Genomic DNA, 25,970 nt, shown 5'->3' on the forward strand with positions numbered 1-25,970 from the left:
ATAAATAAATGAATAAATATGACAGAATTATCACTGTAATATTGCATTTTATTGAACTACACAAGAGAAGAAAACACAACCATGCCAACATTTCGGCACTGAAATGTGCGTAAGAGTTCTCCTGAGTGTTCGTAGGATTTGTTCTTGCCTAAGAAAAAATCCTAGATAAGAAAAAATTAATGAATGCCACAATCTTCGTAAAATCTTCGTAAGTGGGACTTAAGAACAAATTTGTTCATAAGAACGGTTCATGAATAAGGCCCATTGTTTGTAGCTGGAAAGGTGGCAGGGTCCGCCACATATAAACAAAGTAAGACATTATGAAATGTTGCTGTCCTTTAAGGTCATGTCATTTATTCAGTTATGAAAACAAAGAGTCTGTGTTTTTTATTGTTTAGACATAAAAAAAAACTCAATGAAGATGTGATCAAAATGTACTCCCCAAACTACATAATGCACCTTTAATATTGCCTGTAATTTTGCATGGTGGTATTACGACCTTTCCTCTGTACTTTGTCAAGCATTGTAGCTTGTCTATTGTTTTCTATGTGTTACAAAGAAAAGATCTAACTCTTTGTTGGGCCTAGAAAGCAATCTGAAGAAAATGGCTATGATGTGTTGGTACAGTATCTGAACTGGTTGACCTTGTGGAAAGCTAATTGTCAGGATCTCTAGTGTTTAAAGCTTCTATTTCCATTCACTTTACATTCAGAACAAGTTTTCGTTCAGATACACAAATCAGCAGACAAATGACGCATATTAAAAAATGAATCATTAAATTATGAGACAAAATGGAGGAATAAGAAGTCATTTCGACAATATTGTTTTTAGTGGACACAATTCTTCTCAATATACACAGATTTTGAACCGAGAGCTGTTTGTCAAAGTGAGACCATGAAACTCATTAGGAAACTTTTTACTGAGGTAACAAATCAAGTGAGGAGTGAGACTGTTTTCTCATAGGCGCCGATACAATCGAAACAGGATGTTCAGAACAAGAATATTTTTGTCTAAGCTCTGTCAATATATAAATGGTTGATATACGTGTCTGATGTAATGTGTACATGGACACATAGTGACTTATAGAGAGCTGAAGTCACAGCCCTTCTGGTTTGCCCCATGGGACCGTATTTGAGAAAAAAAAGTGTAGCGTAATGGAGAGAGACAGACTGAATTGTGCCATGAATTACACATATGATGTTTGTCAATTTAAAACATAAAACTAAAGAAATACAGGAGTGGGAAAATACGTCACTATAAAGACTACACAGCCATCTGTTGTGTCAGTGATGTCGTCCCGTTGAACGGTCGCCAAAACCTGTAACATAAACATCGTAGAGCTGGTCCTGTATATTAGTATATTAACTCTCCTTTCACACTGTTTGGTGGGCCAGATTTATTGTGATTTCCACCTTTGTTAACACTGTTTTCTGTGCAGAGGCGACGGCCATGTTGTTGTCAGTGACACGCGTTGAGCGAGATGATGCAGTTCACTGAGCGGTTTCACACAGAAACCAGATGACATTTCAGTTTAATCCTGACAAAGTGTGGCTTTATTGATCTGGAAAATGAGCTTTTAAATTGACAGACATCATATGTGTTATTTAATGGCACAAATCGGATCAAAACTGTATTTTTCTCTCCACATTGACTTCTGTTCACATTTTTGAGGAAGTAAAGGAGGAGGTCAGGGGGAGGGGGCATGACTTCGGCTCTCTATAAGATTATCTCTGATGGAATAATTGGTTTTCTGAGGAGGAGGAGGGTGAAGACCAGGGGGCTCAGACTCCCCTGCCGTGATCTTGCTACGCCCCTGCTACTTGGACTTCCTAGTTTTTTCACACGACAGCTGCGAGCCATCTGCAACTGATTTAGGTTTATTTATTAACGTCCAGCAGTGTTGCCAACAGCCCTCGCTTGACATAATGCTGTGTAAAAACTTTAACAAGCCCACACTGTACCAGATACACAGAGGACAGGCAGCGTTAAGGAGATTAACTCCTGATCCGTGAAGAACAGGACCTTGAAAGTTAGCATGCCGTTGGCTGCCATGGTGACGGAGGCACGCTAATCCAGAGAACCTCGGCAGTGTTGACAGAAAGTTTGTTTTTAAGTGGAGACACAGCCCCTGGAACAGCTAATGTCTCAAGGCTTAAATGTTTTTTCTTTTCTCTTTATAAATGAACGATAAAGAGATTTAAGGGGGAATGAGCAGGAGGATGCAGTAAACATCTGTGCAGGTGCCCGTCTCCTCACAACGGAGCAGGATTTATATCAAGGGGAGTTTACTGGCAGTTAAAATTTTGCGTCGCGTCAAGGTTAACACAAGGACCAGCAGCAGTTGTACCGTGGAAGTAAATATGAAGAGTCCAGGATACGAGTACTGTGTGTTTGAGAGAGGAAACAGGACGCTTTCGTTTTAAGGTAACTTGACTTTTACGACAATTTCCAGTTTACCGCTGCTAGCAAGACATTAACTCCTGCTCGGTTAAATAAGTGCTGCTGTTTGGTAAGCTAACGTGAGTTTAGCTATCTTAACGTAATGTCAGTTAACATTAACATTCCGAAATCGTAGCTTACCCAGCATTACATATACCTACGATAGGTTACTTTACTTATTTCAAAACAAATGTTACTTGCAGTCAGTTGAGTTTTTAGCCATTTTAATAGCTTATTAATTAGCAAGCTTCATCACAATGTTGGCTAAAGTGAATAAAGTTAGCCCAATGTTAGATAAGTCAAAAAATACTACAATATGGAAAGCTGTTAATCTTAATTTAAACACACCTAAGAAAATGATATGAACCATTTGAAATACACTACACTACTACATTTAATACTTTAAATGGTACCTGGAATGTACATATAACGTTATGGATGCAATTTTATAATATGTATGGCTTAATGTCAATGACCATAAAATGTATTCACCTCCTTTACCCAGTGAGTTAAACTGTTTTAGTGCACTGGTGTAACGTTAACATTTCTTTGTATTTGATAACCATATTTGAGGGATCATCGCTGAAAATGATGTGTATATCTGCAGATATATTGATATCGGAAATTTTGAATCTGTCATATCGGTATTGGCATCTGCACTAAAAATTTGTATTTGTAGCGCTCTAACATGAGTTAAGTTCAGTCAATTTGATTTATATTGTCAAAAATCTGAAATTTAGTTTTGATTCTCAGAACTGGAGACATATATGAATGGTTTGTAGATATTTTAATCCTTAAAGTAAGCATTTTATGATGTGTTTTTAGGTATCAGAGAGTAAACACATCTCTGAGAATATGGTGAGAAATAAAAATATTGGTGGGCATCACAGTCGGTCTTCCACATGCAAGACAAAAAAGGCTGGCTCCCAGATTGCAGCCAGCAAGGACCTGACTCCTCTGGATGACACAGCCGGTGGTGACATCCCTGCTCCTTATCCAGAGCTCCAGACCACCGGCAAAGGTCAGCTGGGCTTTCCAGACACAATCTACCTGCTGGCATCAGTCATCTTCCAGAATAACCACCTGGAGAAGCCTGCTGCCCACCGGTTGGTTGATTACGGCAAAGAGAGAGGGCTCCCGTTACCTGAAGTCGAAGATGAGGAGATGCAACGTACAGCTTATGAGCTGGCGTTCAATACTCTTAAATGTGAGTGTGTAAATATGGTGAGGTTTGTTTTGCCATGGTTTTCCCTCTTACTGTGTTCCTTTATTATTCTGTACAACTTGCATCGACCCACACACTGTATACGACTTTAGAGTTAGGACAGCAGCAAAGGTTGCTCAGCAGCCCCTATTTTGATTCATTTCGAGTACATTACATTGCAAGTAAAACATTTGATTACAGGAAAACGAACAAAATGAGAATGAATAGCCCTGGGTAAGTTAATTGAGGTAGAATTGGATATAGATAGATTGATGAAGGGCAAGTAGACGAGAACAAAAAGCTTGAATCACCAGGGGGAGTTCTGTGTGATGCTACAAATCAATTTGGCCCATAATCTGTTATCTGGGACTTGGGTGGGGCCTGAGTGACCGAAGTCACAGGACTGTGTAATCACCATGGTGATAAGGGAGGGGAGGTGAGCCGACTGTCAGTGCAGGAAGATGGCTGGAATCGATTTAATGCGTTCTCAGTGGAAGGAGAGGTCAGCGTAGCAGGAACACCCTCGTAGCTTTAAATGCTTTTGGTCACTCTGAGTATCCATCCACTGAATGTGAATAGGCCTCAGGCTTCATGTCACACAATTAATGCAGATCACCTCAAAATATCCATCATCACAAGCCTTTATACCTTGTTTCAGTAACCCATATTAGTTTTACAGCTGTAGGTCATAGCACTTATATTACAAGCTGAAATCGACTTGATTGCTAAGGATATTAATAGAGAACTTCATGATCTTATTGCTAAGACATTGTTTTCATCCATCAGCCTTCCTTTTCTTCTCTTTATGTGAGGATGCTTGTACACTCTGATACGGTTGAGGAATTTGCTATTACTTTAGGCATGTATAAACATATTAATTTGCTCAAAATCTTGAACTTGAACTCTATTCAGAGGTTAAATGCCCTGGCTGAGCTTAGAACAATACATTGATACAGCATTTCAGGCTGAATTTCATTGTTGATTAAAATGTGGATTATTTTCAAGATTAACTGATACGTGGTTTGGCCTATAACATTTCAGTAAAAAGTGAAAAACCAGTGTTTCCCAAAGCCCAAGATGATGTCCTCAAATATCTTTTTGGGTCAACAACCCAAAGATATTTAGTTTACTGCGATGAAGGAGTAAAGGCACCAGAAATGATTTACATTTAAGAATATTATTTTTCTTTTTACTTTTTTCTCTGATAAACATGACCAATTCATCTGTTATCAAAATTGTTGCAGTTTAATTTAGTAGTTGACTGCATCCTTGACTGCACCGTTGTAGCTCTACTGCACTTTTTTTGTTAGATTTCCCTTTTTTTGTTCAGAGCCCATCTCAAAGGCAAATATTTTCTGTCGTATCAGTGATATGTTAGTACAGCTCTTCTGTTCCTCTTCTACCCCCACGTCCGACATTTCTAGGATTAGTTCATTTGTAGAATTTCAGCTGGCGAGGATACTACAACAGAGATAGCTACTGAAAGGAGGAGTTACAAAAGACATCATTGAGTAGCTTAATACAGGATTAAAGGCAGATACCCGCGCTGGTTACATTATTCCTGATCTTTAATTAAAAATAAATTTCCGTTGCTGCAGTTGATGCACGTATTTGTGCAAACTGTCAGTATATCATTGTCACTGTACACAAGAGGAGCAGCTCAGCTTTGACTGAAACGTCACTCCCAGTGTAGAGACATAATTGTTGACTTGTCTCTATCGCTTACATATTTTGGTCACAAGTTAGAGTCTGTTGTGCTGACCATGTGGTGAAATTGGGTGCAGAAGAAATGACACAGCCAGAAGGCCAATGTTAATCTCTCCTCTTCCTCATCCTGTGAACAACCAGACTCTTGGTCCAGAAATTGATTTCCACGCGACACACACCCATGCTGGCAGTCACACACATATACACACATACACAAGACACATTTGTGCGCTGCCTCGGAATGACTGATCCAAAATTGAGCTGAGGTCAGTTGTTAACCCAAAGAAGAAATGCATCAGCAGCGAAAAAACACGCAGAGCAAAATGCCAATGAGCTCTGGTATTGATCCTGTGATTAGAACTCTTATCTGTGAAAAACAAAAAAGTGGCTCAGTAAGCTCTGTGTCGGTGGCTGAGGACACTGTCTGTTGCTGTGATTGTCAGTCAATACTAATATAGAGAATGAGAGTTGGTGATGTTTACCCTGGTGTGCATTTGACATTTCTTAGACAAAGACGAAGCTGAAGTTGCCCAAATGACAAATATTTCTGGAACAGTCTTGTCCTTTTTGCCTTTCCTTCTCTGCCTCCTCCTTTTTTTTATTTCTTCAGGGCTTTTTCGATTTCTTTGACCTCTCTCGTCTCTTTTTAAAGCCTTTTTCACATCTGAGTGACTGCTTGATCACTGACCTAGAGGCATTTTATGTTGTCAAGGTCTCATTTGGTGTTGTTGACTCATACATACTTTTCTCAGTGCTAGAGATCACAGGAGATTGTTAAACTATGTAAAATAATTTTTTGTTAAAATGTAAGTTGACCTTGTCACTGGCCATGAGAGCCCCCTCCCCGACTGTCCTCCTCCTCCCCTCCTGCTTCCCTCTTTCTTTCCACTGGCTACTCCTCTGAGTATTTCTGCCTCATTGTCCATACTGTCGGACTGTGCTGCCAGACGCCCTTGTCAAATGACTGTGGCTGCTGTATTCTCTGAGAGCAACTAGAGAGGTTCTTTGGACCACTTTGTGTTGGGCTGGATGTAGGGCATGAGAGAGGCAGACTGCCTTTTTTGTCCTTGACTATGATCAGAGCAGCCACAACTAGTATGCCTCAGCAAATATTAAACTGTACTTGGGGTCAGTATTTTACGTACTGTAAAATAGATTTGCCATTTAATCCTAACGTGATTGTTTAATTTATTGCTCTGACCTTTTTTTGGCTGGCCCTCTGTTGGATTAATGTGCAACCTGGTGCACTGATGTGGAACATTGTGAGACAAAGACCTGGCTAAAGAGACAAGGAGCCTGCATTCAGGTCTGGCTCTTTCACTGAGGATCTGTTTGACTACAGTCACCATCAGTCACTGCTCATTGTGTAATACCTGGGTGGATGCCACAAAGCACACAACCTCAACACAAGTCCTGAGATGACCAGAGCCTCCCCCTGCTGGTGTAGGAATCATTTCTCATTAGACTGATCTCCGTTTTTTTTTCAGGAGAAATTCTGTCTTGTCCCAAAAGTAAAACCCAGGCAGTGTGTCAGCTGTGTAAAGATGTCGAGTGTAAGTGATTTATAGCTGAATTTTCCCTGTGTTTTACTCAACCTGCGGCGTGTGATTTATGGCATGTGGAAGACTATGACCTCTGCAGACCAAACCATCATGGCTCCCTCTGGAGTCTGTGCTGCTCTGCGAGCACTGAGTGGTTATCTCTTCAGGGCTTATCTTTAAGGCCTTCTGCAGTAATAGCCACTATTATAAAGCCCATTGACCTGTGTCTACTATAAATTAGACCACTCTGATGATAGGCGTTTGTTTCCTCAATTAAAGATAAGCTATACGTGCAAACATTTATTGTACAAGTGTTTGTGTAACTGCATACAGATGTTTGTCCCGCACTACTTGCTGTCTACCCAGTGTGCATTTGGCTGAGACTCAGAATACAGTTTGCCGTGATTTGAGATGTTGTGATAAGTTAACAGCAGTGTCTGTGGTTTCCATGGTTTCCATGGTATCACAGTGTTGCTCTGTCCTGGGATTACCTGCTTTTTGCAGCTTAAGAGGAGTGTCTTTCAAGAATAAGAATTAATCAAGAGAGCAACCATGCGTTTGGTAGACACATACTGCACATGCATATTAATGTTATAACAAACACTATGGGTTTTCACACTTACACCAACACCTGCTCCTCATTTCCACCTTTTATTGACTCCTCTGCTGTAACATAAAGAGGCTTTTTTCCCACCTCGCTAGAAACACATCCACGTCGGGGAAATGATCCCTTTTCCCATTTCCAGTGTGTGTAATGAGCAAACACCGTACCTGTGGAGAGGCTTAGGAGGCAGCTGTTCTTTAATCCTAACATGATAAACTGGATCTTCATCTGCCTCATACTGAAAAGGAGAACCCGCTGTTCATAGATAGGATGGAAGGGATAGGTCTGTTTTTTGTTTTTATGTATATTTCAGAGAGAAAGCATCCTGTAGGCCAGAGACACAGTTGATGCCTTCATGATATGACAGCCAGGGCGGATGAAAAAAGTCTATAAACTATGCGTAGATATCTGATAGGAAGCTCTCACCACTTCAGAGTACAAAGTTACCTTTTTCAGACTAGTGCCCAGAATTGATTAAGGTCAAGTAAAACGTTTTAGTAAAGCCTAGAAAGAGAAGGAAAACTCAGATCAGATTTATGTTTTAGAAGTTTAATAATAAGAATTTGAATAAAGACCATCATGCTGAATTAAACTAAGATAACAAGATTCATACAAATACTCTTTAGTGTGGTATGAAATGCATGTGTGTCTGGTATATTCAGTTTCACTGATCATTTGTAGATGTTATTACTTTAGATGTCCTTAATGTCATTAGTCATTCGATGACACGCACACCCTCACCACAAACACAATAAATGAAAGAAATTAGGCAACTGCAGGATCAGATTAACTCTAATTAAGCACCAAATTTAGCGTTTAATCACGGGAAATTAACCCCCCCATCTAATTGAATTATCTTTCCAAATTAAATCACGATCATTTGGGGTGCCTCTAGGAGCCTCTCTTGCTCTTTTTATTATCTCTTTTTGCTTTTTTTCCCAGACATGTTCTCATCATTAGATATGGGTTTGTCCTCCATAGCATATATTTTTCTGGTTAATAGATAGGAGTAATTTCTTTTGGCTCCGTCTCATGCTCCAAATGAAAGAGTTGAGATTGGTTTCTAGGGATAATTAGACACTGATATAAAAGATGGCACTAATATGCATCATTATTACTCGGAAGCAAAATTATTAATGGAAATCCTCATCACTCGTTTCCATCCTTCTACCTAACCTTGTTTTACTTTGTTCCTGCACAGATCAAGAACTGCTGGAGGACATCATGATTGACAGCTGCTTTTACCTCAGTCAGTCTACGGTACGTGAATTCTATGAGTGCAGTATTTGTTAGGGGAAGTAAACATGTTATTATGTGTCAGAGAGGCACATCTGTTATGTTCAATTTGCTGCTGAAAATCAAAGTCCTTTTGATTCTGAGAATAGCTAGACTGAAGTTTACTATGCTGTTCCTTTGTTTATAGCTTTGTTTACCTCGCGCTGTTTTCTTAAACTCTTTTTGCTCAAAATCCTTTGACTGTGTTTCACTGTGCGCTCTCCAATCACACAGTGTGCTAGACTTTCTTGTTGTCAGGTTGTACAAATTCTGTCACAGTACCAGTAATTTAAATTGTACTGTTTTTAATGATAATGAGACAGGGCCCGTTGAATAGCAATTAATTGAAAAAAATAAACAGAGACGGCACCAAACGTGTTTGCCAGTGTGCCTAAAAAGAACTAAAAAGGCAAATATTAGTTTCACAGAATAAGGAAACACATCAATGAAGATGGCTACAAAGGGGATTCTCATTAGAGAGAATTAGAGAGAATTGCGTCTTTGCCCTGGACAGATGACTTCTTAGGGCCATCAAAACTTTGTAAGTGCTTGCTTCACTGAGGGGACACCCTGCAGCATATGCTCCTTCTCTGCACCAGGTGCAGTGACACCCTTCTTTGCCGCAGACGCTCTTCAAGGCCTCCAGTTTGTATTTCTTCAGTGTGCTGTCAGCACTGGATAGCGAGTGTTCTACTACAGGTGGTCTTCTTGTGGTTATCGAGAGTTGCTAACACAACAGTAGATCGCCTTCAGTGTTATAATCTGTCAAAATGACAGACAGTCTTCAGATTTTCCATCTTTGTTAAAGAAAATTCTGTCAACTTCAGAAAGTATAGTTAATGTAGCCTTTGTCTCCAACAATATATTCATGTCTTGCCGTTCATACTCTGCATCATCGTCTTTGTTTTGGTCTCTAGACCTCAGGTACAGCAATACTGATGTATTAAACTGATATACTCCTTTCATCAACTCACAAAGCCCCTCTTGTCTTTTGTATTCCCTGCCCTAATCAATGACAATTGCTCCCTTTGGAATAACACATTTAAAAGGTACTATGTGGCGGAATGTGTCTTTTCCTTTATAGCTTTTCTCAAACAGAACCCCCCATTAATTAGCGATGAAATCAAAATGCTGTAACAACCCAGGGGCAGTGTCTTCGGATGTGGCGTCTGAGAGTAATTTGCTGTGTCTCTACCCTGCATATGCCCTTGAACTGGTGTGCTGAATGTTATTAGTGACATTGAGGCTATGCTGCATAGTTGTAGAAAGAAAGATTCCCAGCACAGCTGTGAACCTGCGGCTGTTAGGCAGTGAAAGAACGCTCTGCTACTTAAATGAAGAGGTATCCTCTGGAGGATATTGGCATGTACTTTTGCCCTACTTTTAACGATACAAATAAAAGCGGCTGTGGAAAGAGGAGGGCTGCTAACAGTCTGCATGGTGCACAGCTAGTCTCTGTGCATGTAGCTGGTAGAGAAGGAGAGTCATGAAAACAGGAGGTGGTGAATGTGTAAACAGAGCTGTCATGCAGTGTACAGATTGTAGACAACCAATGTCTTCTTCAGTTTAAGTGCAAACATATACACCCATTAATTCACATGAATGCATGTTCGCGAAGCACTTCCCACACAGACACACACAAACATACAGTAAGCTCACACTGTAGCCTTGTGAAATATGGCCCTGGGTGCAATGAATGGCTCTCCCTATGTGTCTGTGGCAGGTCGTTACTCTGCATCCCTCTAGCGAGACAATAAAGCCTAGACACAATGAGACAGTCTTTAGAACTCACTCTCACCTCCTTTTACACTGCTGGCATCTATAAAGTTCAACCTTGATAAAGAGAGGAGAAAGAGGTAGAGGGTGAGGGGGAATAGGCGGGCTGGAGGAAGGGTGGTACATGAGGGTGTTTTGGAGGGAAAAAAATGAGAATGAAAAATGAAGATATAGATAGGCTTGCATGCTGAAAGAGCATGAGGAGCACTTGATCACAGTGGATGGAGAAAATAAAGCCTAAATCCTGTGGTGGATGGAAATAGCAATGTGACGATGTAAATGTGAAGTAAGCACATTAGGTACACTGGCAAATTCAATGTGAAATAGGCCCAAGCCCCACGTAATATGAGCAATAGGAAACTGTAATTACATCTAGATTCTTCATGAAAGTAGTTCACATAGTAGTTATCTTGGTTTCATGTTAAAAATCACCAAGTACCAGCTGAGAGTTAAACATGGTGCCTCATAGTCTCAAAATACTTCATTGAATTTTAACATTGGCCAACTGTATTATCTTGCATTTAGAAGATCCTGCTTACAGTCACATAATAAAATCAAACATTAGTCCAAGTAAAATGATACTAATGTTTCTTATGTCATAGGCATGTTTACTGTAGGTGAGTTTTCCACCGTGGGACGCTGCTGCCAGGCAACTTAATGACTGGGAATTTTCCCACACCCAAGGGTTTAACCTTGATAAAGGTTCAAGTGGAACTTGAGAGACTAGAGAGAGGAGAAATGGAGTGCCACCTGCCTCTGAAACCGACCTTTCGAAAAGTGAAATTAGAAGCCTCTGGAATGAATAATAAGTGCTGGCTAATTCCTGAGCTGCGGCATAAACCCTTGTAGCATTCTTGCGTCTCGGCCCATTAGCCCAGTAGTAAGGATGTTGCAAGCTGCCGCTGCCGTGGAACACCATCTGCCTCTAATGCGGCTGGTGCCCTCCCATCCTTAGGGACAGAAAGGTGGAGAAAGAGAGAGACAGAGACAGAGATGGGGAAGGGAGCTGAAGGGATGTAGATAATTGTGGGGGAGGAGAGGTAGAGACATAACTCTTGCATCTCTGTTTAATTAAGTGGCATTAGAAGGGTCATGCCAGGACATCCTTGAGCATCTGTGTGTGAGTGTGTGTCAGTTTCTGCAAACTAGATCATTTAAGAATCAATACCGATGAATTGTTCCGCTGCACTATACCCTTCATTAGGTAACCAAGTAGAGCAATCACAAGTACACTATATGCAAGTTTGAGGTTGTGTTGTCCAGATTGTGTTAACATGTACTTTCTGCACATCTTCATCTTGTCAGTGAGGTAACCAACTACCTCTCACTCATTAACATTATCAGGTTTCCTGTAAGCATTGGGGTTTAATCAGAAATATTGTTAAATAGGCTCTTTAGCTTTTCACTTGTGAAAAGTGAAACGACGTGGGGCCAATGGACAAGTAATGTAATTGGTGTATGCCCGACCACTGGGTAACACCATCTACTGCGGCAAGCCTATTCTAGATATGTTCTACATGCAGCTAACCTTTGAGGTGTTGTTCACAAATAAAAGTTGTATTCCAGTCAAATAATGTGTCTATAAGGCATATAGTCTCTATCCATGTTCATTGTTCTCTTGTCAAAACAGAAGCCACCAATCAGCTGTCCTTTTTGTTCTCATGCTCTAGGCAGATGATCAGATGAGCCTTGTTGCTGTCATGCTCTATGACTTCCAGGACAGAAAGTTCCTCCCACGGAAACGCCAGGGTGAGGAAGAGATCATACAGACAGTTAGAGATGTGGACGACATCCTGCTCAGGTAATGAAAGAAAAATAACTGGTAGAAAACAGCAAAAAAAGGATCTCAAACTTGGAGTGGAATTATTAAAGGAAATTCAGTGAGAAAGAAGGAAGTATAAAAAATCTCTGTCTCTCGTATTTGTTAAACGTAGGTTTAAAACCAAGCTGGCAGCCTCTCTGGCCCGCTGCAGGATCAAACATGACCTCTTGTCCATTGAGTGTATCCTGCCGGAGAGTGTGAAGATGAAGCAGGAGAGATCAAGCTGCCTGCCACTGTACGGATGGGTCAACACAATGAAGAGCAGGTCGGCCGAGCACACGCTACATGCACCACTCATTCAACCACTCACAAGCAGATAACGTACACCTGTACATGCTCACCTGTATATAACCTCAGGAATGCACTGTAAGCATACAGTGTATGGAGTGTGTGCAAGCCTCTGCACACAGACCTTTAACTTGGGGTGCTGCCCAATGTTTTATGGGCCAGGTGCCCAGCTGACATCCAATTAAACCACCATGTGTGTGTGTATGTGTGTGTGTCTATGTGTTGGTGTGTGTGGGTGTGTGTTAATGTGTGATCTTGCAAGCACCCCGACAGGCTGATTCAGTTAGGTGTAAATCCTGCTGCTGTGGACAGATTCAATCAGGAACAACCCCCAGCAAGCTCTGGGACTGTAAAGGTCACCTGTTGGGACTAGTGGTGTGTATGCGTGTGTGTGTGTGTGTGTGTGTGTGCGTGTGCGTGCATGTGTAAACCTCAATGGCTTTTATAGCACATTTTACTATTATTAAAGTCTTGTAAAAGGCCACATAGCAATTCTACACTCTATGATTATCTATGATGATAGTCCTCTTTCCTTCGATCTCTCACCTTCTTCCATCCTTCCCTCAACCTTTCTCTTGGACCCCCTCTTATCTGCTCTCCTCCCCCCTCCTCTCCTTTGTTTCTAGCCTTGATGAGGTCCAACGTGAGCTGAGGAGTGCTGGCTTCTCTGAGGTGAAATCGATTGGGCAGCTGGACGGCCAGACTTTCTGCCTCGATCCCCACTGCGGGGATGTACTTGTACTCCCTGCTCAGCTGAAGGCTCAGCTGTGCTCCACCAAGCTGCTTAGCGACCACAAACTCATCATACAGGTACAAGCTGCACACAGAGTGGGCAAAGGTTTCTGACAAGAGCAGAAGAGCAAAAGTCTCCTTGCAGACTTTCATATAGCTGTGGAAATCAGTTCAGCCCTTTCAATCTTCCAGGATATTTATCACATCACTTTGGTAATGGATTTGCTCAAATTGATTATAAGACTGAGATCCCTTATGCCAACTAAGATTAGTTTTCCCAGATACAAATATTTCACATCACTTCCTCTCATACTTCACTCCGAGCCATAAAGAATCCTCCGGGCTGGGCGGGGGAGAGTGGTTTAATCATTTAATTTCTACTCTATTAAAGTCAAGCTGCCGTGCAAACTGTAAGCAGAACACAGCCCCACAACAAAATTAAATCAGATTTTGCAGCCAAATTCAATCAAATATTCAGCACCACTGCCTAGTTAATCACCTCCTTCTCTCTCCATCACACTCGTCTGTTTTTTATGTCTTTTCAAATGTCCTTGTTCTTCTCCTCCTTGGGTTGTCTTTCCGGACACAACCTGTGATCTGGATACTAAGTACGGAAACTCAAGCCAGCCCAGTGGTTCCACAGTGGTACATTCGGCACTATTTTCAGATGGGACCCCATTGGTTCAAGGACATCTCTGTTGTTATCTGACTGCACTGTTACTCTAGTTCTTTCTCCATTTTCCTCCTTTGCTCCCTCTCCTTCTCCAGCCCTCAGTACCTGCTTTGCAACAGCTGCTCCCGTCTGCCTCTCCTCTTTTATCTATTCTATCGTCAGTTCCGTGTACCACTCATTTTTTCTCCAACTTTCACTTAAGTGCCTTTGTGTCTCATCAGATTGCAGAGCGTTTCTATTGTGCAAAAAACCTGAACCTGAAAACCTCGAAGTCTGAAGTTAAAGTCTTTCGGTCTCCGTTTCATTGCTTTTTCTCAATGTGTTTGCAGGACAAATCATGCAGCCTGGGTCCAAACGCAGTGTCCTCTTTGCTGCCAGAAGAAGGAGATGTTCTTATGGTGGGCTGCCTCTCCGGCCTGACTGTCTCCCACACTGCCTCCCTAGTTGCAAAGAAACTTGAAGCCAACGGCAAGGGCCAGCCCACAGTCTACGTTTGTGTCGGCGATCGGACAAATGCTCAGAGGGAGGAGCTACAGCGGGTTGTCACTGCCATGGGTTGCAAGAGTAGGCATAAAATGGATGTGTCGATAAATGTAGTGTCTGTTTGAGAGCAAAAAAGAAAACAGAGGCAGAAAGAGATGGAAGCAGAGAAAACAGCTTTCTTTGTATTGTTGTTTTCTTTTACCCTCTGTGTCTTTTATGTGAATGAAAGAAAGAATGGGAAACCATGGTTCATAATTCTTTCAAACTGATAGCTCTTTTATTAGCAAATAACTGCTTTGAGAATGAGCTTTTATGGTAGAGTGAATACATTTGGTCAGATTATTATACATTTTAACAAAGATTAGAGGTAATCAGACAAAGAGCCAACAAACGGAGCAAAAAATGTATGTAATTTGGTCAATGCATTCTCAGAGACTGTAAACAGGCAACGTAAACAGGCACTGTAACCAGACGATGTCTGCTGAGATTCTGAGTTGCATGTAAATATTACATGCTGGGAGTAGCTGCCTTCTCAGCAATTCATCAGGGAAACAATTAAGCGCATGTGACAAAGATTGCATTTTTTGAAATGCAAAAGACACCCTTAGGCAGGGTGTTTGTCTTCAACGAAGGGGGAATTTGTGAACAGACTTGAAGCAGTGATATATATTTGTGTTTATCCCTTAACCCTGTATGCACTCTGCTCAGATGTCAAGCTAATACCAGAAGACTTCCAGTCTTTGGATGGGGGTGACAAGCGACTTCAGAGGGTGCGAGTCATCCTGTTGACCCCCAAGTGTTCTGTGTCTGCAGTCAGCAACCTGGTCGAATACATACTGCAGGAGAAAGGAGGTACAAAGAGATCTACGTGCCAAAGCAGAGCCATGTGTGGATTTAGGAAATACATGTTGTGACCTAGTCTACATGACACCCTGTGGTGTGCATACTGATATAGAACAGCAATACCTACTAGGGATAAAGCAATATGTTTTTTTCAGGGCCGCTATCGATAACAGTCATAAGTAAGCGAGGAGACCATATTTAAAGCAGATACACATGTACAGAAGAGGTTCAATACCTGGGCTCATACCGGGGAAGGTTTCTCTCTCTCTGTCTCTGTGGAGTATGTGCAGGTACCAGAAGGATAGAATGAGGGCACATTGATCAATCACAGATGGCGTTGTTCTCTCAGACTTATAAAAAAATTAAAATAAGAAATGCTGTAATGTATTGCCAAATATACTTTAGCAGCCTTTTATATACCTGGGCGGCCCGCCCAAGTAAAGTCTGTGTGTTGGAAACACTATACCATGTGTTTGTGAGAGAGACTGAAAAAGAGTGCAGCCATATAAATAGAAAATCAATATGTGGCATTTTGATATAGCGCCACAAATAAATGAATGTAGGCCTATTAGAAACCTTTTTGCCGTCTATGCAGTTTTTTGTGACATAATCATAGCCACTTAGCAGTTCACCTGTATTAATGATTGATCTATTTTTAGCAGGGAAAAAAATAATGTCTGAATCCTAATGACAATGAACGAATAGCCGAAATGAATATCCGGGTCCAGTCCTTATAATTATTGATGATACTCCCACAATCCTTTCATAAGCTGCACATTCTAACCCTTATGTGAATGTAGTTTATATTAGAGTTGCTTATACAGTCCCCTCCAAAACTACTGGAACATTGAGGCCAATTATTTTATTTTTGACTGAAAACATTTGGCTTGGACATCAAGAGATGAATACGAGACAAGAAATCAGTATGTTGATTTCCATCTTGAAGTATTAATCTAGGTCTGTTAAAAAAGTTAGAAGAAAAAGTTAGAAGACCCATTTTGAGCAAAATTATTAGAACATGTGACTGGCGCTGAATGTCTACTCTCAGTTTCAGCTTTGGGTTTTGCCTATGCAGACTGCATTTAGTTAAAAAGGTGTGTTGGCCATAGCCAGTACAACCATTTGGAACAAATGATGATGCTATCTTCTAAGTTGGGTAAATGATCTAGATGTAAATACCTGGAATTGAACGCTGAAATGCTGATCTCTTGTCTCATATTAATCTTTTGATCTCAAACCCAAATGTTTCTAGTGTACAGCAAAACTAAAGGAATTGGCCTTGCTGGTGCAATAGTTTTGGAGGTGACTGTATATAACCTATACCCACACTCTCAAACACAGCAGTTGATAAAACAGAGATTCTGTTCTTCACTTCTTGGTTTTCTTAGACACGGACCTGCTGCAGGACTTATCCCAGGGTTCCATAGCCCAGAGCAAACTGGAAGCTCTGGTAGCCCAGCAGAGAAAGGATATTGATCATGCCTTGAAGTGTGAGTGTCAAACCACCTACTCTCATTCACATGCACACGCTCATACACATGCACCATGCGAGCTCAGTCTGGAGCGCGTAGCCTCTCTCACCTCTCTGACACATTAAAGCTTATACTTCCTAATTATCTAATCTGATATGCCATTAGACTGAAGCCTTGTGCTATCCCTGGGAGATTGTCTGAGTCTTAATTAGGAATGCTAATGTTGCTCTGTGCAGTTCAACCACAGTCTGCTGCAGCATTAAATGCATATTTTAAACAAGTGATTAGTGATTCTGCTTTGTCTTGCGTTTTTCTGTAGAACTGAACATATCAGATGGACCTACTTTGTTCTAAACAAATGTCACAGATCTATTATTATTTGACTCTATGAGCTTAGTAACATAGTCTCAGTCTGTCTTGCAATATTTAGCGCTTCTCTCTCTGTGTAGGTCTGGGTCATGGTCAATGTGTAGGCAGGTGGAGGCAATGAAAACCAGCTCCTCTAATCAAAATGCCATTGATCGACCCTCGTCTAGGTTTTTGCCAGTGTAGATACTGTCTAATAGGACTGTTAATTAATGGTGGGTGTGTATTGAGTGCCGTGACTCGGTTGAGTCGATGGTCTCATTTCAGTGCCTCTACATAGACACGCCCATAGACAAGAACTCACACAAACATATTTAAACACTCCTCCATAGTGTCCCAGCTGTGAGGTGTTATAGAACAGGACATCTCATGTCTCAGTCCTCTCATCTTCTTGACTCCTCTTCCTAAGAAGCAACATTACACATTTTGTTTAGAGCCAATCTGTCACATCCGAGCAGGTTTTATTTGTTATCAGCTCAGTGTTAATTGTTTCTGTTGGGCTATAATTAGAGAGCAAGAAAGAAATCAAAGCACAAATGAAGGAAATCAAACAGCCAGTCACAAATCTACAAGCCAGCAGCAGTTGAATAAGATAAGCCATGTACGTACGTAAACAGTGAAAATAAATTAATATTCAAGAGCGCATTTCTTCAAAGGGTGCGCTTGATGAGGAGGACGGCTCAGTCTGAATAAACATGTTTAATTGTCATAAAATGAGAAGAAGAAACTTTTGAACGTAATGTGTCTGTTGTCGTGTGCTGCACTGCTTTGATTGAACATGAAATGAGTTTGTTTAGGGGTGTGGATTCATTTTGGATATGTTTACATATATACTGTTGCTGCAACATACTGAGGTTAAGTGTTCTCTACATCAGTGGTTCTCAGATTAGATTTGATTAGATTTTGTCCAAGGGCCCTCCATCTGATATGATGATTTATTTCAGATGTGTTATTACAGAAACCCATGACCAAAATAGTCTTACGTTCTGACTTTGTTTTACTTTTGGAAGGAATTATACTGAAAATAACTGATTCTTATTTTTACTGGAGACCTTCTTGAGCTCCCTGCTTAGTGTTTCTCTGGTTTAGAGCATTACTGATATACATTTTGTATGATACAGTATGTTGATACAATGCACACCTATTTTTGACAGTCCCTAAGGTTTTGGCAGTGGTGTATTCTACCTGTTCATCATACCCGGAGGAGAATCAGGAGGTGGTGTGCAGAGCTCTGGAGCGAGCCAAGACATGCTCAGAGCAGGAGGGGGAACCAAAACGAGCGAACTTCAGCCTGAGGTCAGCATCAGTCTCTTGATGCACTCTTTGCATCTGTCTCTGTCATTGTCTCTCTTTGTCTGTTTGCCTTGCTGTCTGTCAGCCTGCCGGGTTGTTTGTCTATCTCCCTTCAGACAGGTTTCTGTCAAAGTCTCAGCACACCTCAGGCATCAAGAACTGAACGAGTTTGAAAATATAATCAAAGGTGCCAGTTTATGTCTCTAAATGCTGTGAAAAGGGCAAAAAAACAAAACATTTTCAGACACACACATTTTATTTTTGTGTTTTGTGTGTGTGTGCGTGTGTGCGTGCGTGCGTGTGTGCGTGCGTGTGTTTGTGTTTGACGACTAAAGACTTTAAATTAACCATTCCTGCAGACTCCTGACTGCAGTGAGCTGGCTTGGTGTGCTGGCCATGCCTCAGGCTATGCTAAATAAAACACACACACTTGTGTGGCTCGCATATGGCTTTAACATAACAACTGATGTTTTTATGTGCCTTACTTAGTTTTTTAATGTGGTTTAAGTTGTACGTTTAGCAGCTTTATGCTTTTTTTTATATATAGGGCATTATTCTGTTTGTGTATATGTGTGTTTCATCCAGGCTTAGTCCATCCCCGTTCAGCATTCCTGACCATGCTGAGAGCCCGGCAGAAACAGAACACTTCTTTGTTTTGGAGCCCTCGGAAGACAGCAATGGCTGCTTTCTGGCTGTTATCAACAGAGAGGTAAGAATCTCTTAAACTGAAACCTTGAAGAAAGGATGATATCTATAATCCCAATATTCAGTATATCATGTATGTCAGTATTTTATCAACAATAGTAGCAACCACAGATAAACACCATGACTCAGTGTTGAAGCCGATCTTGTTTTTTAGTTGTTTAGTAGTTTATTTGTTCGTTTTATGTGGTATTCACAAACATTCTGAGAATTCTCTCAGAGAGCTCTAACTTCGCCTTAATATGAGTCCTAGCTTAAGATTGATTTAGGAGATGTCTGGCTCTGAGCAAGGAAAGGACAGAACCTTTTATCTGTTGCTAGGTGTAAGACATTCTTTTAAAAGCTGTGATTCATTATTCAAAAAAGAAATAGCAATGCAATCTTGGTAATAATGGGCTTGAAAAGGACAGTAAAATCAATAGGCCTAATTGTAGAATTTAATCTCTCTTAAGACATGATGTAACAATGAATAGTACTTAATGTAATCAATATCTCTGTTGAGTAACTTGTGAAACATACCCAGCCTGAAAATGTTTGAAAACACAGGCCTACTTGTGTAGTAGCCTACTGACATGCTTTTGGTTGTTTGCTTACATGTATTTACCATGCAGGTCATTTTAATAGGTCTATTTGATCCATTTGACATGATATGAAGTTTAGGATTGTGTGAGCACTTTTTTGGCCCTGGCATGGTTGGAAGACAGTTGCTTCGGCACTGTACGGTTGCTCATGCATGAGCATAAGCACAGGTATGCAATGTGGACATGAAGTATAATGATGTGTGTTATGCTGCCTTGCATAATCAAGAAACCCAGGAATGTGAGAGGGCCATCTATGACCAAACCAACACAAAATAAGACACAAAGAAGTCAGTACAGTTACAAAGTCACGTTCTCTCTGTTGTTCTCCATTGTGATGTGACTGCACTATGACAGGATGAAGTATGTACAAGATGTAACTGTGCTCAGGCCCGGTTTCGGCCAGATCTATGTGATTAATGGCCAGTGGGGACTAAGGAGGAGGGTCAATCGTGTTTCCGCACGATACAGAGCAACTTGGCCAGTGAGTGCACCCTTAAAGGTATAGTTTGGGTTTTTTGAAATGGGGTCATATGAAGTACATATCTATAGTCGGTCTGTTCCCTACCGTAATTGCCATTCAGCGCAGCCTCAGTTTGGAGAAGCAGAGAGCCACTCCTGCCCAGACACTCTGCTTTGTACTGCAGTGAACAGAGTCCAGATGCAAAGCGAATGTTTTTTGTTTTTAAGTATTTTTGGGGCTTTTTATGGCTTTATTGATAGTACAGCTGAAGAGGGTGACAGGAAACAGGGAGAGAGAGAGGGGGAGCGACATGCAGCAAAGGGACCCAGGCCGGGAGTGGAACCCGAGTCCGCTGCAGAGCCTCAGCCCATGGGACGCCCGCTCTACCAACTGAGCTAAACGGCGCCCCGCAAAGCGAATTTTAACCTGGCAAGGCCCATCTAAAAAAAATCTATATCAGTTCAAGTGTACGTAATATAGAGAAAATTCACACCACTTTACATCAACGTCAGACCGCCCATTCTTTTGGCACTACATTTTCTCAACCGTGGAACCTCCGTATCCCTACCGCTGAACCCCTGACCCAAATAGGTGATCTGCGAGTGGCGAAATACACTGCGAGGCCCAATTGCGCTAATGCGTAGGGATACGGTTGAGAAAATGCAGTGCCAAAAGAAAGGGCGGTCTGACGGCGATGTAGAGCGGTGTGAATTTTCTATATATAACGTACACTTGAACTAATATAGATTTTTTTTAGGTGGGCCTTGTTTTAGGTGGTTAAAATTCGCTTTGCATCTGGACTCCGTTCACTGCAGTACAAAGCAGAGCGTCTGGGCTGGAGCGGCTCTCTGCTTCTCCAAACTGAGGCTGCACTGATCGACAATTATGGTAGGGAACAGACCGACTATAGATATGTACTTTATATGACCCCACTTCAAAAAACCCGAACTATCCCTTTAAGCACTAAGCTGCTTTATCTTTTACTAGAACCTGGTCTTAATTTTAAGGAAAAATTATTAAAAGAGAAGAAGAATTTTCACATGACATCACCACGAGAAGCAACTCTTTGTAGAAGGCTGTTATGAATACGGCCTCTAATGTTGTAAAGGTAGGATTGGTAAGCTTTTTTTTTTCGCAAAATTCAAAATCTGGATTTTTTTCAACAGGTTGCCATGTTCTACATGATCATTGTACCTCATGAACACAGTCTATTGTAGTGCCTTCCAAAAAGTTATTCCACCAGTCCACTCCTGCTTCTGCTTTCAGACGGTGCAGCCAAGATGAAAAGCAGGGACACATTTAAACCCTTTTAGCATCCGGTTCTGGCAAGCTGTCAGGTTTTCGGTGACAGGAAGATCCAATATTAGCCCTTGACCTGACAATGGACTTTACTACCGTGATACCAGAGTATTTGGCTGAATGTTACATGTGTGAGTGACCGTTTATTTAGTGTTCAGAGAAAAGATATCTTTGAGTGTAATTTCTTACACACAAATGCAGTGTTCACCAAAGTTAAACTCTGACCGATCCTTTATGTCCTTCACCCGCTTTCCTCTGCGTCCAGAAAGGCCAGTTTGCTGTCTTATGTTACACACAGACGCAGACACCACAGACACAGGGTGATAGAAGTTTGATTGGTGAGCTCTAAGACAAGCGTGGGAATTATGATGAAGCTGTGCCGCCTGCTATCTGTCAAAAACAATTCATCCGCTGGGAAACTGCAGAATGCTTGTCTTGTAAGTGGAGCCCTTTGAATGTCTTTTTGTTTGGGCAGTAAGGGTGAGGCGAGCTGGGAACCAGGCTACTGAAGATAATATCAGGTGAAAATGAACATCACAGGCTGTGACAGGTGCTTGGACAAACCTTTGAGACAAAAAAAAAAAAAAATTGAGGAGGAAAGCGGTCAGGCAGCTAGACAAAATGAGAATGTTGGGTCACAGGTGCAGGGCTCTGATCAGAAATCAGAAAGAAAATTCGAGATGTAGGTGGAGAAGGTGGCCGGATGAGTGTGAATGGATGCTGAAATGGGACAAGAAAGTCAGATAAGTCAGGTTGAGATAAAATAATAAGATGAATGAAAGAGGTCGAGCAGTCACAGCACAGAGTTGGACTGTCTTCAGTTTGAATATGTCCATGAAGGTTTCTGAAGGGTTTACTGTACCAATTTCAACACTGTCTGTGTCTGAAATTACCTTTATGATAAATTGTCTTTTGTGAATATTAATAATTGGGATGCAGTCTCTGCAACTCTATCGTGTTTTCTAGGATTTTTCACAGGCTTTTATTGCTTTTTTTCCTAAAGTCTCTTAGTTTTACTATTTCATCCAGACTCTCCTTCCTACTATCACCCGACTCTCCCTCTGTCTAACCCTCTCTCCGCCTCTATTATTTTTGTTTGTGGTTGTTGAGTAAAACAGGAGGAGCTCTAACTGGCTATAAATGCGGTGTATTGTAGTGGATATGCCCGGTTGGTACACAAACATCAGCGAACCTCATCAAATCTGTGTGACCAGGCTCCCCCCACATCCTCGTAATCCACAACCATCACATTATGAAATCTGCTCTTACGCTTACGCTTATGATTGTGGGGTTATTAAGCCGTCGTACCCCCACCGGGTGTGACGGAGCTCTTTCGCACCAGAGCGTCTGTTCCTCTCCAGCCGTCCATCATGTTTTATACCTCCACAGATAGGAATGAAAAGATAATCAAACTGCTGTAATGGTGCTTCAAACACATTTTTTTTTCTCCCTTCCTCTAATAAACTCAGCTAATCAAAAGTTATTGTGGCACTCTGAAAAGCGCCGTAAAAACAGCAATTATATAAGTGTTTGAATGTTGTCTGGCTTACATCGGCCGTCATAGTGAAGTTCTTTATGAGCTCTCCATACAGAAACAGCTGGGAACAATAAAGACACTCGAGTGATGTACTTCTGGCCTAATGTCCAGAGGACACAGAGCACATCACAGGTGGACAGACCCCAACCTTTGAAGGAGAAATCTGGAAAGCTTTTTGGTTTGACTCTCCAAAATTTGCATGTAGTAGGCTAAATATATTGGATGTAATGATTCTGAATGTAAATATTGGTTGAGCCCCATTGGACGCAGTGGCAGCTAAGTTTTGTGAGAGTGTTGAAGGAAATAAGAGATTTACAGAGTATGGCATAGTTGGTTAGTGGAGATGGAGAGGAAGTGAGATTTACAGGGGTGAGGGGGAAGAAAGGGAGGCGAGTGAGTGTCTGTTGAATAATTCAGCGCCCCCTGTCTGTATGAGTTAGCATCAATGAAGTTCAGGGCGTCCACCAAAGACTGCATTACAGTAGTGCTTCTGAAGCATGTTTACCTGCGTGCCCAGAGTGTATCAACACACACCAGAACAGCCTATGTGCAGAATGCACACTTAACAGTATGTATGCAGACACACCTGTGTATATAGAATTACAGACAGCTTTGACAAACACATATGCATTTGCATTAAAGTACAAACAAGCACTTTAAAACATCGTACACACATAAACCCACACAGGCTTCCTGTCCCCGTAGTGTACGCTGTGCTTGTGAATTATTCAGGCGTTGAGGAGAGCAGGAGGCTGCTGTGTGGGCTGGTGCTGAGACAGCAGGTGACCCTGCAGCCAACAGCAAGGACATGGTGGCTCCTCTCCTAAGAAGTCCTCTCCTCTCGTCTACTTTCTTCTCCTCTCGTCTCCTTTCTTTTCCTCTCCTCTCCTCTCCTCTCCTCTCCTCTCCTCCACTAAAACATCTGTGCACAGCAGCTATACCATTAATTCTGCTTTTGTTATGGAAGACAAATGTATTTTTTAGTGTAACTATTAAATGTTGATTCTGTGATTTTGTTTAGTGCTTAAATAATGTGAATTTGTGATGAAGCCGCATATATGTTTTTTAAGTGCTTGAACAATGTAGTGGTATGATTAAGGTACTTCTCAGGGCAGATGAACCATTGTATCAGCACACATTTCTGTCTTTAATGCCAGACGTACAAACATACAAACAATGTCAAATATATGTTGTTATTTGATACTGGAGTGTCCAGGTGTTCTGTCCATTAGTGAGATCATCAAGTACCTGGAGGGCCAGCTGTTAGTGTCACTGAGTGCCTCAGTGTTAAAATATGTTGAATTCACCAGAACATTCACTATAAAAGATATTCCTTGTTCACATCTCAACAGCCAGAGCCAGTGGTCGAAGAGGCACCCCATGAAGTAATTCTCAGGGCAAACGCCAGAGGGATACTGGACAGGATCGGCTCCAACCAACAGCGAGCAAGAAAAGAGAAGCGCAGTCATACCAACAAGACGGCGAAAATGACTAATGCTCACAACTCTCAGTCCAGCCTCTCTGTCAGTATGCAATCCAGGAACCAAGAGATGTTGGGCAGTATGACTTTGTGTGGACATCAGCCGCAGCCATTACAAGGTGGGCATGATTACTTCAGTTCAATATCTTGCGAGATATGTACAGCTGGTTAAAGACGACATTTTGGTAAATGAATTAACAAATTAATAAATTTGGTAAATTCACTATCTCACCAAAAGTTAGATGAGAAGATTGATGCTGCTCATAAATATGAAGCTACAGCTAAGCTAACCCTCTCCTTTGGACAAAACTTTATGTTACCACAGAGTATCACTATTCAATCTTGAATGGAACTAGTTCAACATATAATGTCATGGACTTTCATTTCTCATCATGTGTCATTACCTCAATGCTTTCTGTACTCTCCTCTCCCTCTGACCTCTGTCTTGTTTTTGTCCTTCAGGAAAAGCCAAAGCACTGCAGTCACAGGCTTCAAAGAACACTGTGTCCAGCCCCTTCTCTTCCTCCAAACATGACAGCAACTCCTCCTCCAAATCAGAAAAGAGCACAACCAAGAAAAGCATTCAGTCTGTACTCAACCTTACATCGTCCACCTCCTCCCTGCTTCCTGCCCCTCCCCCTGGTACCCCGCTGGTCCCGGTTGTCCGTCCCCGCAGAGCTCATCAAGAGGTGCTGAAGCCTGTGGTGCTCGTCCTGCCTCGCGTTCACTTCCCGGACTTTTCCCCGCCTCAACACAGCCAAATAGAATTCAGCCCCAGCTTCGACTACAACCAGTGGAGGAGCCCTGCTCCCAGTGTACCCCTGGCCCGCTCCAGTCTCACCAAGGATGCTATTGTCGAATCCCGGCCTCTGTTTTGAGCTTGGAAACACCAACACTAATATAAGAGAAGTATTAACTGTTGTGCCAAATGTATAAATAAAGTCAGTAGTATCTATTTCTAACATCAGAATGTATACAGTGTTATTAAACTGCCCAATGTAGGTCACCTTAAATGGTTGTGGAGCCATTATTACTTGTCATTATTGCTATGTCATTATAACAGCGTCTGTGTGTGCCGTAAAAAACAACCTTGCCACAGTCAGCCTCTAATAAAGCTGTGTATATTCATAGGGCCAATGTCATTTCAATGTGACTGCATGATGAATAGCTGTAAGAATACATGGGCTTCCACTGACCTGAAATAATAAAGGACATATTCAAGAAGCTAATACTAATTTTTCTTTTGCTAATGCATTTATTGTCACAACAGATTACATTTACATGGTGTAGAGATGAGTGAAGAACAGAACTGAAATGATTTACAGCATCTCTGTCGTTTGTTTCGTTTTGTCTGTGTATCATTTTCCTTTAGATCGGACTGCATTCATTCACA

The 25,970-nt window shown here is 41.5% G+C and overlaps 1 protein-coding gene across 1 annotated transcript; it reads left to right on the plus strand.

Annotated features, from left to right (window-relative positions):
* The first annotated feature begins 1,767 nt into the window (after positions 1 to 1,767).
* LOC115568749 (putative methyltransferase NSUN7) lies at positions 1,768 to 25,801 on the plus strand. The gene is made up of 13 exons (XM_030396316.1): positions 1,768 to 2,424; positions 3,265 to 3,646; positions 8,697 to 8,755; positions 12,217 to 12,347; positions 12,481 to 12,633; positions 13,283 to 13,466; positions 14,391 to 14,625; positions 15,253 to 15,396; positions 16,776 to 16,877; positions 18,380 to 18,521; positions 19,104 to 19,227; positions 24,450 to 24,696; positions 25,040 to 25,801. Exons 2-13 carry the CDS (start codon positions 3,295 to 3,297, stop codon positions 25,453 to 25,455), a joined length of 2,289 nt encoding a protein of 762 aa, XP_030252176.1. The 5' UTR covers positions 1,768 to 2,424; positions 3,265 to 3,294; the 3' UTR covers positions 25,456 to 25,801.
* The last annotated feature ends 169 nt before the right edge of the window (positions 25,802 to 25,970 follow it).

This window comes from Sparus aurata, chromosome 18 (assembly GCF_900880675.1).
Source record: "Sparus aurata chromosome 18, fSpaAur1.1, whole genome shotgun sequence".
NCBI lineage: Eukaryota > Metazoa > Chordata > Actinopteri > Spariformes > Sparidae > Sparus > Sparus aurata.

Excerpts from the sequence above, each read along its gene's own strand:
- LOC115568749 (XM_030396316.1), top strand. The coding sequence starts at position 3,295 with ATGGTGAGAAATAAAAATATTGGTGGGCATCACAGTCGGTCTTCCACA. Across the intron at positions 15,397-16,775 it reads CATACTGCAGGAGAAAGGAG|ACACGGACCTGCTGCAGGAC; the intron begins GTACAAAGAGAT and ends TGGTTTTCTTAG. Across the intron at positions 16,878-18,379 it reads TATTGATCATGCCTTGAAGT|TCCCTAAGGTTTTGGCAGTG; the intron begins GTGAGTGTCAAA and ends TATTTTTGACAG.